Source organism: Rattus norvegicus, chromosome 17 (assembly GCF_036323735.1).
Source record: "Rattus norvegicus strain BN/NHsdMcwi chromosome 17, GRCr8, whole genome shotgun sequence".
NCBI lineage: Eukaryota > Metazoa > Chordata > Mammalia > Rodentia > Muridae > Rattus > Rattus norvegicus.
In genome coordinates this window covers 56,197,162-56,211,128 of record NC_086035.1, presented here as the reverse complement: position 1 = coordinate 56,211,128, position 13,967 = coordinate 56,197,162, and the positions used below count along the sequence as shown (strand labels likewise).

The following is a 13,967-nucleotide window of genomic DNA, read 5'->3' as shown; positions in this document are numbered from 1 at the left end:
CTTGCCTTGACTTCATTTGCAGTCTGAACCTTGTTCAAGTGCTCTTTTTCCATTTCATGGACTTTCTCTGTTTTGTACATGAGAGTAAGAGATTAAAAACAACAACAACAACAACCACCACCACCACCACCAACAACAACAACCACCACCACCACCACCAACAAAGCAAAACAAAAAGGGAGGGGCAAAGTGCCTCTTAAGATTCCTGAGATAAACCAGAGGGCAAACCTTCCAACCTCAGTAACATTAGGATACTTTGTTACCACTGATGTATTGATACCACAAAAGGAAATGAAATGAAATAGTTTCTAAGTGTTGTATGTTAGGACTTACACACACACACACACACACACACACACACACACACACACACACACAGACACGCACAAACTTTGTGGGAAATACCTTGAATTGCCACTTATCTTCAATACAATTTTAATGTTTTTTAACATGTATGTCATGTTCACATGAAGTGTTTACCTATGTGCATGTGCATATGTCTGGTAGCTAGGGGCTTACTCCATGCATCCTCTGTCACTCCTTAATTTTAAAAAATATTTCAGGGGGGTTGGAGATTTAGCTCAGCGGTAGAGCGCTTTCCTAGCGAGCACAAGGCCCTGGGTTCGGTCCCCAGCTCCGAAAAAAAAAAGAAAAGGAAAAAAAAATATTTCAATGCCACAGAGGTGGATAATTTGCTATTTCAAATCTTCTACATTCTTTTTTTTTTTTTTAAAGATTTATTCATTTATTATATATAAGTACACTGTAGCTGTCTTCAGACACACCAGAAGAGGGCATCGGATCTCTTTACAGATGGTTGTGAGCCACCATGTGGTTGCTGGGAATTGAACTCAGGACCTCTGGAAGAGCAGTCGGGTGCTCTTAACAGCTGAGCCATCTCTCCAGCCCAAATCTTCTACATTCTTAACTATTTTCTTTCAGTCTGAGTATGTGTACAACAATTATATTAAAGTAAGGAAGAACACAGACATAGCAGTTGGAAGCCAGTATACCTTGTGCTCGAAGTTGGACTAGCTCCTCACCAAGGGAGTCCACAGATTCCTCCAGCTGTCTCTTCTTTTGTTCTACATTTTGAAGGTATTCAGTCAGTGACTTGATTTTGGCTTCATGCTTTTGGGGAAAAATACTAATATTAGGTGGGGAAATATCTCACACACTATGCAGTTAAAATGTGAAAGATTTAGACCATTATCTATCCAGCTTACAGCACCTGTAACCTGAGATACTGCTATTACCAATCCTCCTTGAACACTTCCTAGTGTAGTTAGTGCTCGTTACTCAGCAGCCAGTGACAGAACATCCATTAGTCCCTGCAGTTCTGCACATCCATTTTGCCAGTCGCGTTTCTAGCTAATTTTCATACTTGGTATGTACACATTACATCATACAAGTTGTGTACATTACAGATACACTAAAACCAAATAGGCCTTTTATTACTGAAAATACACAGAAGCATATGAATCTGAAAACTTTATAATAAATAAAATTTAGACATGACACTTTAGCAAAAATGAAAAGCCATCTGAAACACATACTTGGGAGATACGAAGCTGGCATGCTGCTAACTCCTTCTCATTTTCTTCCATTTTTTTGTTGCTCTCAGTCTGTGTGCTTTCTAGCTGTTTGCAGCGTTTCACCATGGTTTTTACTTCTGATTTCATTTTGCTAATGTAGAGCCTTGCAACAGTAAACTCTTCATCTATCATACCAGTCCCCTCCGGTTGCTGAGAGAAAAACATGAAACAAGTTAAAGTCAGGGCTACATGGTAGCACACACTTTTAATCTCAGTACTTAGGAGGCAGAGGCAATAAGAATCTCTGTAAACTGAAGGACAGCCTGGTCTACAAGGTGAACCAAGTAAGAACTGTCTCCCTACCTCCACTTCCCACCACCATACACACAAAGGAATGAAAAAACTCAGAGCCAAACAGGTTCAAGTCTATTGTCCCCAGCTAGTCTAGAAAACCTAACAGGGCTCATAGGAAGCCATGATGTTTGTGTGAGCAAGCATGTGAGCCACGGTGTGCAGGAGGAGATCACAGGGAGGACTTGCGATTCTTTCCTTCTATTATGTGAATTAGTCCCCTCTCCCATAAAGGAGTCACCTTCACCTGTTTTTGTTTGCTTGAGTATAAGATGGGGCCTTACTATATAACTCTGACTGGCTTGAACTTCATTCTCCTTTACATGTTTAATGTGACTGTGTAGTGTCACCAAGGTAGGCTGGGGAGATAGATGAGCAACAAAGTGTCTGACGTGACCCCATAAGGAGGAATTGCGAGGCAAGGTAGTGTGTACCTGTAATCTCAGGACTGGGGAAGGCAGAGAGACAAGCTGCTCTCTGGGACTTGTTGGCCAGCTGGTCTAGACAAGTCATTGAGCTTTTAGCTCAGGGAAACCTTTGTTCCAAACTACAATGTGGATGGCCAGGTAGACAGGTAGACAGACAGGTTGAAGCTTGGTGCCAAGTGTGAGGACTGAAGTTTTGGGCTACAGAACCCAAATAAAAGCTTACCAGGAATGGTGGTCACTTTTAATGCTCAGCACCCAGGAAGCAAGATCTGAGGCAAAGATGCTAGCTAGCTAAGCTGCAGGTTCCGTGAAAGACTGTGTCTCAACCACTAAAGGGGGAGTGCATAAGGAAGACACCTGAGGTTGATCTCTGGCCTCCACACACATTCATGGACACACATGATGTAACAACAGGCAACTCACTTATGAGCTCCCCACCTGAGCAGACTCACCACTGTTCTGTTCAGACACACACAGAAATAAAGGAAGATGTGTTTAAAATGTTTTACCACCAATATCAGCATGCATGTAGTCAGCTGTCTCCTTCTACCATGGGTTCCAGGGACCAAATTCAGGTCATCAGGATTACGGAGTGAAGCACTTCTACCTACTCCTATGTTACCTCAGCAGCCCAGTAAGGTGATTTTAAATGACAATCTTCAACATGGCCCGATGAGGTACTTAGTAAATATTCTACTTCTATGACCCTGGCTTTCTCCCTCTTTGCTTATCTACTTCAATCAAACCTAAGGGGAGAGGGAGATGGCTAAGTGCTCAGTGCTTACTGCTCCTCCAGAGGAGCTGAACTGGGTTCCCAGAACCTACATGGAGCACCACAAGGGCTCCAACACCCTCTTCTGCTCTCCAGGGACACCCGTACATACATGGCATACACTCACATAGACATAAATATAAAAAAAAAAACAACTAATATATAGTTAATATCATACATGGTTATGAGGATAATAGGTATGAAAAGAACTTTGTTTAAAAAAAAAAAAAACCCAAAATAGCAGGGCTGGGGATAATGGTTGAGTCAGGAAAATGTCTGCCACAAATGCCTGAGGACTTTTTAAATCAACATGAAAAAACAAACAAACAAACAAACAAACAAACAAACAAAACCAAAATTGAAGACAAAAAACAGGCAGATGTAGTGGGCACATGCCTATGTCCCCAGTGCTTGGGAGGCAGGTGGCGGGTTCCATAGGGAAACTCCAGGCCCCACTGGGAGACGCTGTTTCAAAAAACAAGGGAAGATTCAAAGAAAAAGAAATCATACTAGGAATTTGACTTAATTCTGCTCCCAAAAGCCGCACTTCCATGCCTGAGGGTCCCAGTCCCAGCTGGCTTCAATCAGTGATAAAGAACTGCAGTACAGCTAAAGGTTGGGCAAGGAGATGGAGGTGGGACTTTTAGATTGCTCGGGCAAAGGATCGAGAGAGAGAAGAGAGAAGATACTCACCATGACTCGAGGGAGAGGGTCAGATTTAAGAGCTGCTGTAGGTGGAAATGTAGGTGCAATGTAGGTGGAAAGGGAAAGGGCCCCTATTTGGGGGTTTGGAGGGTGGTGGGGGAGACCAGCCCAGAAGTAAAAAACATAAAATTACAGATTTAGAAGATGTTAAGCCAGGAATACTGGAGAGGAACCTGTGCCCAGCCATTGAGCTAGTCAAGAAATAGCAAAATTAGCTGGTGCAGTCTTTCATTTGTGAATCCAGAGGTCTTGTACGGGTGCAGCCGGGAGACAAAGAGGATTAACTAATGCACCACTACAAACCCAACAGCACCAAAGATTGATCCCTGAGCTTCGCAGGCCCCTGGAAAGGTGTGCAGCTGCACCTGCACAATAGCACATGCACGACAAAATAACATGCTGGAGTAGGAGCTGTACACAAAAAAAGATATATAATAGTAACAGTGTTACCTTTACATCATTATTTCCCACAGCAATTCCTATTTCTGCAAGGTCTTTTAGTAATGATGCCATCATTTCAGCTGCTCGTTTCTTCTGGTGGTTGGTCATTTCCTTCAGCTTCTGAAGCTCAGCATCAATACTTGCTAAAGTTGCCTGACAGAATGAAAACAGATGAGACTACATCTACAATTCTTATAAAACCACTTCTCTCTTGTTTTGAGATTCTTGATCTATAATGAATTATGGGATGCGGTAGCTTCTAATTCAAGTTATTAGTTTTCCTAACGTTAGAAATAGCCAAATTATTTAAATAATTAAATTACATACCAATACACTTTTAGGAACCCAAATTATAACATTGTTGCTCTACTCCCTAGGCTTTGTATATAAAGAGAAGAGAAGGTGAGACCCAGGTGTCTTGAGAACCTATGTCACCCATCTCTTAGGCTTACATAGTAGTGCCTTACTTAGCTAACTTCATTTAGTATTATTTATACTTAGTATTAAGAAAACAAAATTTATCTTACAGATTTTTGATTCAATTCATCACTAAGCAATTCATATTCCTTTGTTTTGTCTTCAACTTCCTGAGACTTCTGATCATAATTAACAGCCAGCTCCTCTAAGGCCTGTAAAACTTCTTTGACTTCTTCTTTAGAAGCATCATTTTCTGCTTGGAGGCGATTCAGTTCAGCTTGCATATTATCTTGATCCCTTCTGGTTGATGCCAGAAGCTAGATAAAAGGGAAAATAGAACTTTATCAAACCTGCAAGAAAACATTCATTTGCTTCACGATTAAGGCAAACAACAGAAATGAAAAGTCACACTAGTAAAGGTGCTGACGCTTTACTCTGTGACATTCGCACAGAGCAGCTCAGAGCAAGCACTAGGCTATACTCTGTGCAACACAGAATGGAAGAGATCTACTAAGTGTGAAGTCGGGGAGAGCAAGGGCAGCACAGGGCCTAATCTAGTAGCTAAAAGGGAGGGCAGAGCGCTGGGTTCCATAACAAAGAGATCTTTCTGGATGACATTCATGGACAATTTAGCCAAGAAGTACAATTTTAGCCATGTAAAAACAAACAAAAGACCAAAGGCACTCTATTCTAGACTTGTAAATACTGTGTACAAGATCCAAAATCCAATTACAATAGTTCTTTAAAAATTTGACATCTGCAGCAAATTCACCACTTAAGAGCATTTGCTGCTCTTTCAGAAGACCTGGACTCAGATCTGAGCACCAGGACAAAACTGTCTCCAATTTCAGGGAATCAAATGACTTCTGCTTTCTAAGGGTACCAGGCACACACATGGTACATATGCATACACGCAGGTACTAACATATATACATGAAATCAAAGTAAATCATTTTTAAAGAATTTGGATTTGTTTTAGGAAACTAAGGGTGGCTTTGGAGAAATGCCCCAGTGAAATATGTCAGCCTAGTAAGTTTGAACTGGAGAGAAGACAAAGGACCATCCAGGTCAGTTACTCTTTATCACAGACAGTTGGAAATAAATGGGAATGTTAGTAATAGCTATTAATAACATTAAGAAATAGGAATCATGAGTGCTAAATGTCCTACAGTGCAAGGGACAGAATATTATAAAGTTGTCAAACTCCAAATGCTAACAATCTGCCTCTAAGAACAATGTTATAGTTGAAGTAAACAATAAAAGACACCAGGCACAGTGGTACACACCAGGAGGCTGTGTTAGGTAACTTGGGCTCAATGTCAAGTTCCAGGCCAATTAAAAAGTAAATTTCTCAACAATCCAAAAGGAGAATCTGATTAAGGCTGCTTTTTCTGATAATGGATATTTCATTCTGCTGGAGGTCACAGCCTTTTCTATTTCTTCAGGTTCTCAAAAAGCACTAAATAGGGACTATTTTTCAATTATCTCCACTATACTGGGTGAAATGAAATGAAAGGTGACACAGACTGGGAGTAGGAAGGCAACATGGAGGAGTAGAAGTATGTTTATTCATGACACTCACATTCCCAGAAAAAGTCACATTGAAAATTATACAATTACTAACAACTGTGATGGCTATACTTGGTTGTCAACTTGACTGCATCTGTAATTAACTAAAACCCAAATGGTTGGGTACACCCAAATGGAAATTTTTTCTTTGTTTGGGGATGGAGTCAAGACAGGGTTTCCTTGTGTAGCCTAGGTTGCCCTAGAACTTGCTCTGTAGACCAGGCTGGACTTGAACCCAGAAATTCACCTGCCTGTGCCTCCCAAATGCTAGGATTCAAAGCATGATCCATCACCATCAGCACGCTGGCTTGTTTTCTAGCAATCTGATGCCAGTTAGGTTCATTTTGGAAGAGAGACCGTCAACTGAGAAAATGTCCCCCCGAGATTGGCCTGTGGTGCATTTTCTTGATAGATGATTCATGTATGTGGAGTTGTCCCACAAGAATTGGTGCCACCCTGGGCTGCTGTTCCTGGGCACTATAAAAAGCAGGCTGAGCAAGCCATGAGAAGTCAGCAAAGAACACTCATCCATGGCTTCTGCTCTGGTTCCTGTCTTCAGATTTCTGCCCTGGCTTCCCTGAGTGATAAACTTATAAGCTATAAAGCAAAATGAACCCTCTCTTCCCCAAGTTGCTTTTGGTCATGGTATTTTTTTTTTTTTTTTTTTATTTATTATATATAAGTACACTGTAGCTGTCTTCAGATACACCAGAAGAGGGCATCAGATCTCTTTACAGATGGTTGTGAGCCACCATGTGGTTGCTGGGAATTGAACTCATGACCTCTGGAAGAGCAGTCGGGTGCTCTTAACCGCTGAGCCATCTCTCCAGCCCCTGGTCATGGTATTTTTAGCATAGCAACCGAAAGCCTAACAAAGACACTTACCTTATATATTTATATATCTTAAGTTATTATATCTAAAGCAGGCCTTTTCCCAATAAACACAAGTAAGTGAATATAAAGACAATATGTATATAGCTTTCTTAACTTCCTTTCACTCATATGTAAACATCTTTTTCTCTAAAGGAGAGTGTCTTAACAATTATTCCAAGCCACTGTCTCCCCCGCAAACCTGTAAGAAATGTTTAGAAGTGAGGAGAGTAGAAGATATATAGTATAGTAAGTAACATAAAAGAGAATGAAAAACTCCACAGTCATATGGTCCAGAATTCCCCTACTGGTGTTTCTGAGAAAAGATCTTATTATGTAGTCCTTGCTGTCCTCAAACTTAAAATTCTGTCTGGGCATCCCTAATTCTGAGATTACAAGTTTATACAGATTATATGCCACTACATCTGTCAAAAATAAATTGTTTTGTAGAAGCTGTCTTCTCTCTTCCATATATAGGACAGGAAACTCAAACATCAAAACCAAATAACAAAAAGCACCTAAGGAGGAAAACGGTCTGTTTCAACACATTCGAGGATTAATCTCACAGCACATAGATAATTAAGCAAGCACACACCAATAACTTTAGAGGTATAGTAGTTACATAATCCAAACCCCATAGATGCCCTTGGCTTTAGATGATAAACACTGAAGATTTTCTGGAAGCACTTAACTCACCTCTTCCTGATCCAACATTTGTGTCTTCAATTTCTCCACCAGTTGGCTCTGTTGGTTAATCTCTTCATCCTGAGAAATATTAAAGTATCCAATTAACAAAGTAGACTATAACCTGGCTTGTTTCTCAGCACCAATTCTGAATTATTACTCCTCCAAAATAGTCAACAGAATTTACATACAGCTTCCACGCAGAACTAAAATTATATTTTCTTCCCTGGTCCTGGTAATGAAATCCAAAGCCCCATGCAGTCAATGCAAACATTCTACTACTTAGCTGTATCTTTACCCCCTTGAAGTCAGCACTTATATTTACTGTTAAGATGATTCTCCAACCCTCTATAATTATCCAAGCTGTCTTCAAAATCACTACACGCTCAAGGTTAGCCTTATACTCCTGTCCTCCTGCTTCTACCTCCTAAGTACTAGAATTTCAGCATGTCCTACCAAATGCAGCAACGTCTTGGCTTTCTAAAAGCTAACAGAAATAAAGGAAAATGTAGATCACAAGGAACCTTAATACTGAAATTAAAAAATCCTGATATCAATAGTGTTCTAAATAGACAAATCTAAAACAAGTAATGCGAACTCTACCTTGTCATCAAGTTGTTTATACAATTTAGCAATTTCTTCTTCACACTTTCTTCTCTCAGCATCTGTAAAACTACCAGCCATTCCGATTGCAGCAGCCGGTTTGTCATTGGTAATAGCAACATCTTTATCTGCTGTGAAGGCTTCCAAATTAGCCTTCTCTTTGTCAAACTGCTCATCAATAGGCACTGTTTCCCCTAAAATGACAATGAAATGGTGACTACAAATGTGTGTATCTAAAACTAACTACTCTTTCCCTCTGCAAGTTCCCACACATTCCTTCTGCTGTGACAAAGTATGTGGCTGGTGTTCCCTACTGCCATTTTAAGCAGATATGTTTGCGCTTTCAAAGGTACTTCAGTATCAGAAATTTCTCATTCTGGTTACTGTTTTCATTTCCTTCGATTGCTTTTCTGTGCAGGATCAGTTTTTACTCTCAATCTCAGGTGTTCACTCATCTCGGTTTCTTTAGGATCAACCATTGGCACTTCATCTTGATCTCTGTCTGTGGTGCCCTGTTTCCCTCAATGATCACTATCATGTTTGATGTCACCACCTACTTACTCTGTCTGAAGACAGAGACAGTGTACTCATATACATAAAATAAATAAATAAAAAATAAATAAAAAAAAAAAAAAAAAAGAAGAAGCCTGAGGCTGCAAGTTCCCACTTGGCAGTGAGGCAAGGCTGCAGGCATGTATAGAGCGGAGGGCATTTCCCTAGTCTTGGGGTCCAAGGTACACTAATTTCCTTATCTTTCTCTGTATCTTGGTTAAGGAATAGGGAGACACAAGTAATCTAGAAGCATCCTTTGTGGACACTGAAACTTTATTACTAAACCACATCAAGTTCTATTTTCGCCTGTTATTGAAATGAATGTTTCCATAAGGGGTGATAAGCAATGAGTCCCACCTCACCATCCTTTGTGCCTCTTCCTTAAGCAACGTCAGCAGCTCTTAGCTGCTTTTCTTTCTGCTCTGATCCTAAGTTTTGTTTGATTTTTAGAATGGTACACTCTTGCCATGTAGAGTCAGTTCTACTTCCCATGTGCTGGGATCACAGGCCTATACCACAGAGCTCTGTCCTAGATCTGGACATGCTTACCTGCTACTGAACTCTTCCTAATCTAGGCACCTACTGTACTCTAGCATCTACGGCTCTTACTTACTGTTTGAGACAACATAAAATTTAAATGACACATCTTGATCTTTATTTGAAGACCTCTACATGAAAACAGGCTTTATTTAGCATTCATATAAAATCTCAAGTATGTAAAAGAGCCCTAAGTGAGAAAGTTTAAATGACAATGCTTAAGTGATTAATTACCGTTACGCCATCGGTTGAGCTCGTTTTCCAGCCACTGAATGGTGTTCCGTAGAGTCTTATTTTTTTCCTTTTCTTTTTCATACTTCTTTTTCCACTGCTCTGCAGTTAACTCTACGTTGACACAGACTGTGTTCTTTATTGTTTTGGCCCTTAGTGATGCAATTACAGAAGAGATGACATGTGTAAGGAAGAGTAATCATTACAGAAAGAAAAAAAAAAAAAGGATATGACTGAAAGTATTTTTAAGTGACATTCCTGTTTAATACATAATATAGCTAAGTAACAAATTGTTCAAGATTATCTAGTTCTTTCTTAGAACAAATTCTAAAAAAATATCTATTCACAAATAAATTTCTATCTGCACTCAATCTTTGGTAACACTAAAAATAACAGGCTGGAGAGTTCAATTCCCAGCAACCACATGGTGGCTCACATCCCTCAGTAACGAGATCCGATGCCCTCTTCTGGTGTGTCTGAAGGCAGCTACAATGTACTTATATAGAATAAATAAATAAATCTTTGAAAAAAAAAATCAAAACTAAGAAAATATATTTATTTTGCCAACTCACTTGGCAAGGCTGAAGCAGTAACCTACGTTACCTATCCCTGCAGGTCTAAGATAAGGCTGTCGGTGATTTTCACAAAGTAGCTATTTCATGTATGTTAATCGAGCCTTCAAGTGTGTCAGTGAGCTTCACACAGGCTCATATATTTGAAAAGCTTTTACTTCGTCATCTAACTCAGACATTTACTTTCATCAGAAGAAAATTAGACAATGAAATTTCTCAATTAATGTTAATGTCTGTGAAAAGTTAAAGTTTGTTAGGTCTAAAATACAGCTCTAACTTATATGACCTATGTCCTGATTCACAGTACAGGATCTAGCTCTCTGACAGTATGTCTGGATTTGAGTAGTGGCTATCTGACATTAGTAACTTTAATGCTATGTCTTTAGGCTTTGTATTTCAACAAACCTTTGACCAAAGAGGAGTGTTGACTTTGTCTCAGACTCATTGTAAGATGACGGAGAGCAGCAAATGACAATAGTGGTCCTACAGTTGCCACCTAATGAATCTTGAAGAATTCTGGTCATTTTACTGTCTCGATAAGGAACATAGGTCTACAAATAAAAACAAAGACAAAACAACAAAAATAGTAGGGTTTATACAATAATATTTGCTGTGTAACTTTTGGTCATCCTGTTTCTGCCTCAGGCACTGTGATCAGATATGCTTTCCCAGGCCTCGATTATTTCATTTATTGTAACTACTTGATTTCAAGATGGGAGTGGGTTTGTATAACACTAAACTCAGAAGACATCACACACTCATTCAGTTTTACACTTGTGTATATTCTCTATAAATAACTACCCATAAAAAAGGGAACAGACTTGTATACTCACACTGCCTTCTGCCAAAGCAGAAATGACATTTCCAAGTGCAGAAAGTGACTTGTTGATGTTCTTAGCTTCATCCAGCACGGCACCCTCAGCTCCAGTTTTACTAACCTATGTAAGATTACATAATAATGAGATAAACTTCTAAGTTTAAGATAATTTTCTTTCAACTTTCCAAATAGCCACCAATAAACAGTAGTATAAAATTACAAAAGGGAAGGGTGTTCACACTAAGGACTAGAAATCCTTAAATACCCACTATTCTTCTAATAGCCTAGTCAGAGAACTAGTTGGACAAGAATGCGATTAGAGTAATATTAAATTTTATTTCTAGTGTGCTTTGGTCAATAATAAAATTACATGTAAATCTGTAGTCTTCACTGTTATCTCTTTACTACATTATAAAACAACAAACTGGAAATCACCTAAACCATACACAGACATAATTTGCTAAAAATAAAAGAGAGTTCTAATACTACATAAGCTAACATGTGACTAAACCTAAATGGCTCCTAAATAAGAGCTGTGGTTCTAATACATAAGCTGTGTGTAAGACTTTTGGTGAACAAGACTAGGTACATCATTCTAAATCAGAAGATGCAAAATAGCATAATGGCCACAGAAGTCTTTATTAAAACATTTATATATTCTAATTTTTGACCCTTCTATACCCATGGATTCAACTAGCCAAGGTTGAGAAACATTCCAAAACAAACTTCATTTTTACTCAACATATGGTTTGTTTCTGGCCATGTCTTTAAACAATATAGTTTAACATCCACCTGCGTGGTCTCACTACATTGGGTATCAGTAGTTGTCTAGAGAGTAGTTACATACAGAAGAATGTGTATAGGGGCTATGCAAACACTACATCATTTCATACGTGACCTGAGCATCTATGGATGTTGGTATATTTATGAGGGATCGTGTGAGAGATCCTAAAATCAATCTTTATGATATCAAGGGACAAAGGTAAAGCCAAATCAGAATGTCACAGAGAAAGTTACCACGGATAGAGGTAACATACAAGAGATAAAGAATAAAATTCTAATGGCATATGCTAACAAGTTATCAATAAGAACATACATGTTAATCCAAACACCCTACAGACTGGACCAAATGTAGCTAAATGACAGTTACTTGGGAACAGGTGACTGACTTCAATTATATAACACTTGCATCAACAGCAAAATTCTCAGATTACTAAATTGAATTCCACAAGTTCTCAAGATGCAACAATATGTAGCATATAAGTTTTAATTCAACGTAAAGTTTACAGAAATGCCTAAGACCTACTAGAATTTCAAAAGAGGGTTTACCTTTTCACTTCCAGCTAAATCAACCAGATAAAGCTTCCCACTGAGTTTCTGTTCTGTCTGTGTATTCTCTTGCTTTACATTGATAAGAAATATACTGTGACTCCTAGAGCTATGTTCATTCATATCTGCAATGAAATTAATAAGCCAAGTATAAATACAGTTTCTTCACTAATAATTCCCCCAAAGCATTATCCCAGAAATATCTTGAAATTAATAGACTGCATTAAGATTTAAGACAGACATGCCCTGGTCAGTACTAATGAATACTCCACTTACTTGTAACTGCTACGTGTCTGTTGGATTTCCCTTCATCTATGGTATCCATAACTTCATCTGGACTACACACAAAACGCTCTGTGCACCCCTGTGAAGTAATTTTAAAGTATTCTTAATACTCTTTAAAAAGTCTCTTACAGGGTTTTCTAAAGTAATCATTCTTTTAAGTACCTTTACATAGGGAACACGGTTTTTGTCTTCATGGACTGAAAGGTTAGTCTTTGAAACTGAAAAAGAAAAGTTATAGTATTAGTAATTTTACCTGGATATCAATTATAAAATAAGTAATGAAAGTTATAAAATAACTAATGTAATGTAATGTAAGTGGTAGGCTTCCTTTAGCAGCCCAACAATAGAAATTTTAAAATATACATTTTATACATATATACACGTACATACATACATACACATTACTATAAAAAAAGCAAGGCATTGTAAACATACTAGGAGAGTAATCTAGAAACTAATGTAAAAAAACAGAAATTTCAAACTTCTACCACCCACATTTTATAAATAACATGAGGCCTAAGGGAGGACAATGCATCTAACAACTAGGACTAATAGTCTGGGTTTAAGTTCTACAACCCCTCAGTTTAAAGCCCTCATTATCATTTAAGAAGTACCCAATCAGGTTCACATTCCCTGCCAGCTACCAGGAGCTATTCCTTCATCTCTTAGTAAATGCTGCTTGACTTTAAAAAAAAAAAAAAAAAAAAAATAGAAGTACACATACGCTACTAAGTTACCTATGTATGATGTGTCACTTTATGAAACTTCATCTATGTTACTAAGAACATCTAATACTAGAAGAGTAACAGGTACTACTGAAATTATTAGAGCCAAGAATTTAACTTACCATCTAACAGGTCCCTTATCTTATCCAAATATATTTCAAAATATGAAACCTAAAGCACAAAGAAAAGTCAATCAGTTAATATTCCTTGTTCTCTTGGTAAACAATGTGGTCTAAGTGTTAGGTATTTAGACTAGGACATTACGCTAGCCACAACTCACATTCTAAGAGGAAAGTGTGAGTCACTAAGCTGCTTAAATAATGAAAAGCCCATTTCTGTTAGAACCACCTACAATGGACGTGAAAAGGTAAGTGTAGTGGGAATCTTAAAGCTCTGTAGTTAAACTGCTTTCTACAGGGTGAGAAGCTAAGAACAGACTTGGCTTACCCAGGTAGTCATCTAATGGCTTATAAATTAGAATCAGTTCACCAATTCTGACAATCCTTCAACCTTATATACCTGTAACAACTTTTTTTAAAAGATT

At 38.4% G+C, this 13,967-nt stretch overlaps 1 protein-coding gene across 1 annotated transcript in view; it reads right to left on the bottom strand.

The window, feature by feature from the left end:
- Kif5b (kinesin family member 5B) overlaps positions 1-13,967 on the bottom strand; it is a 37,605-nt gene that overhangs the window by 11,862 nt on the left and 11,776 nt on the right. Inside the window, exons 5-18 of the mRNA NM_057202.2 lie at positions 13,546-13,594; positions 12,861-12,916; positions 12,690-12,777; positions 12,414-12,538; positions 11,101-11,205; positions 10,673-10,818; positions 9,699-9,847; positions 8,376-8,569; positions 7,785-7,853; positions 4,760-4,966; positions 4,242-4,385; positions 1,557-1,745; positions 1,014-1,131; positions 6-67 (exon numbers count right to left, since the gene is read on the bottom strand). Of these exons, the coding sequence (NP_476550.1) occupies positions 6-67; positions 1,014-1,131; positions 1,557-1,745; positions 4,242-4,385; positions 4,760-4,966; positions 7,785-7,853; positions 8,376-8,569; positions 9,699-9,847; positions 10,673-10,818; positions 11,101-11,205; positions 12,414-12,538; positions 12,690-12,777; positions 12,861-12,916; positions 13,546-13,594 (1,701 nt within the window). The remainder of the gene's footprint in view (positions 1-5; positions 68-1,013; positions 1,132-1,556; positions 1,746-4,241; positions 4,386-4,759; positions 4,967-7,784; positions 7,854-8,375; positions 8,570-9,698; positions 9,848-10,672; positions 10,819-11,100; positions 11,206-12,413; positions 12,539-12,689; positions 12,778-12,860; positions 12,917-13,545; positions 13,595-13,967) is intronic.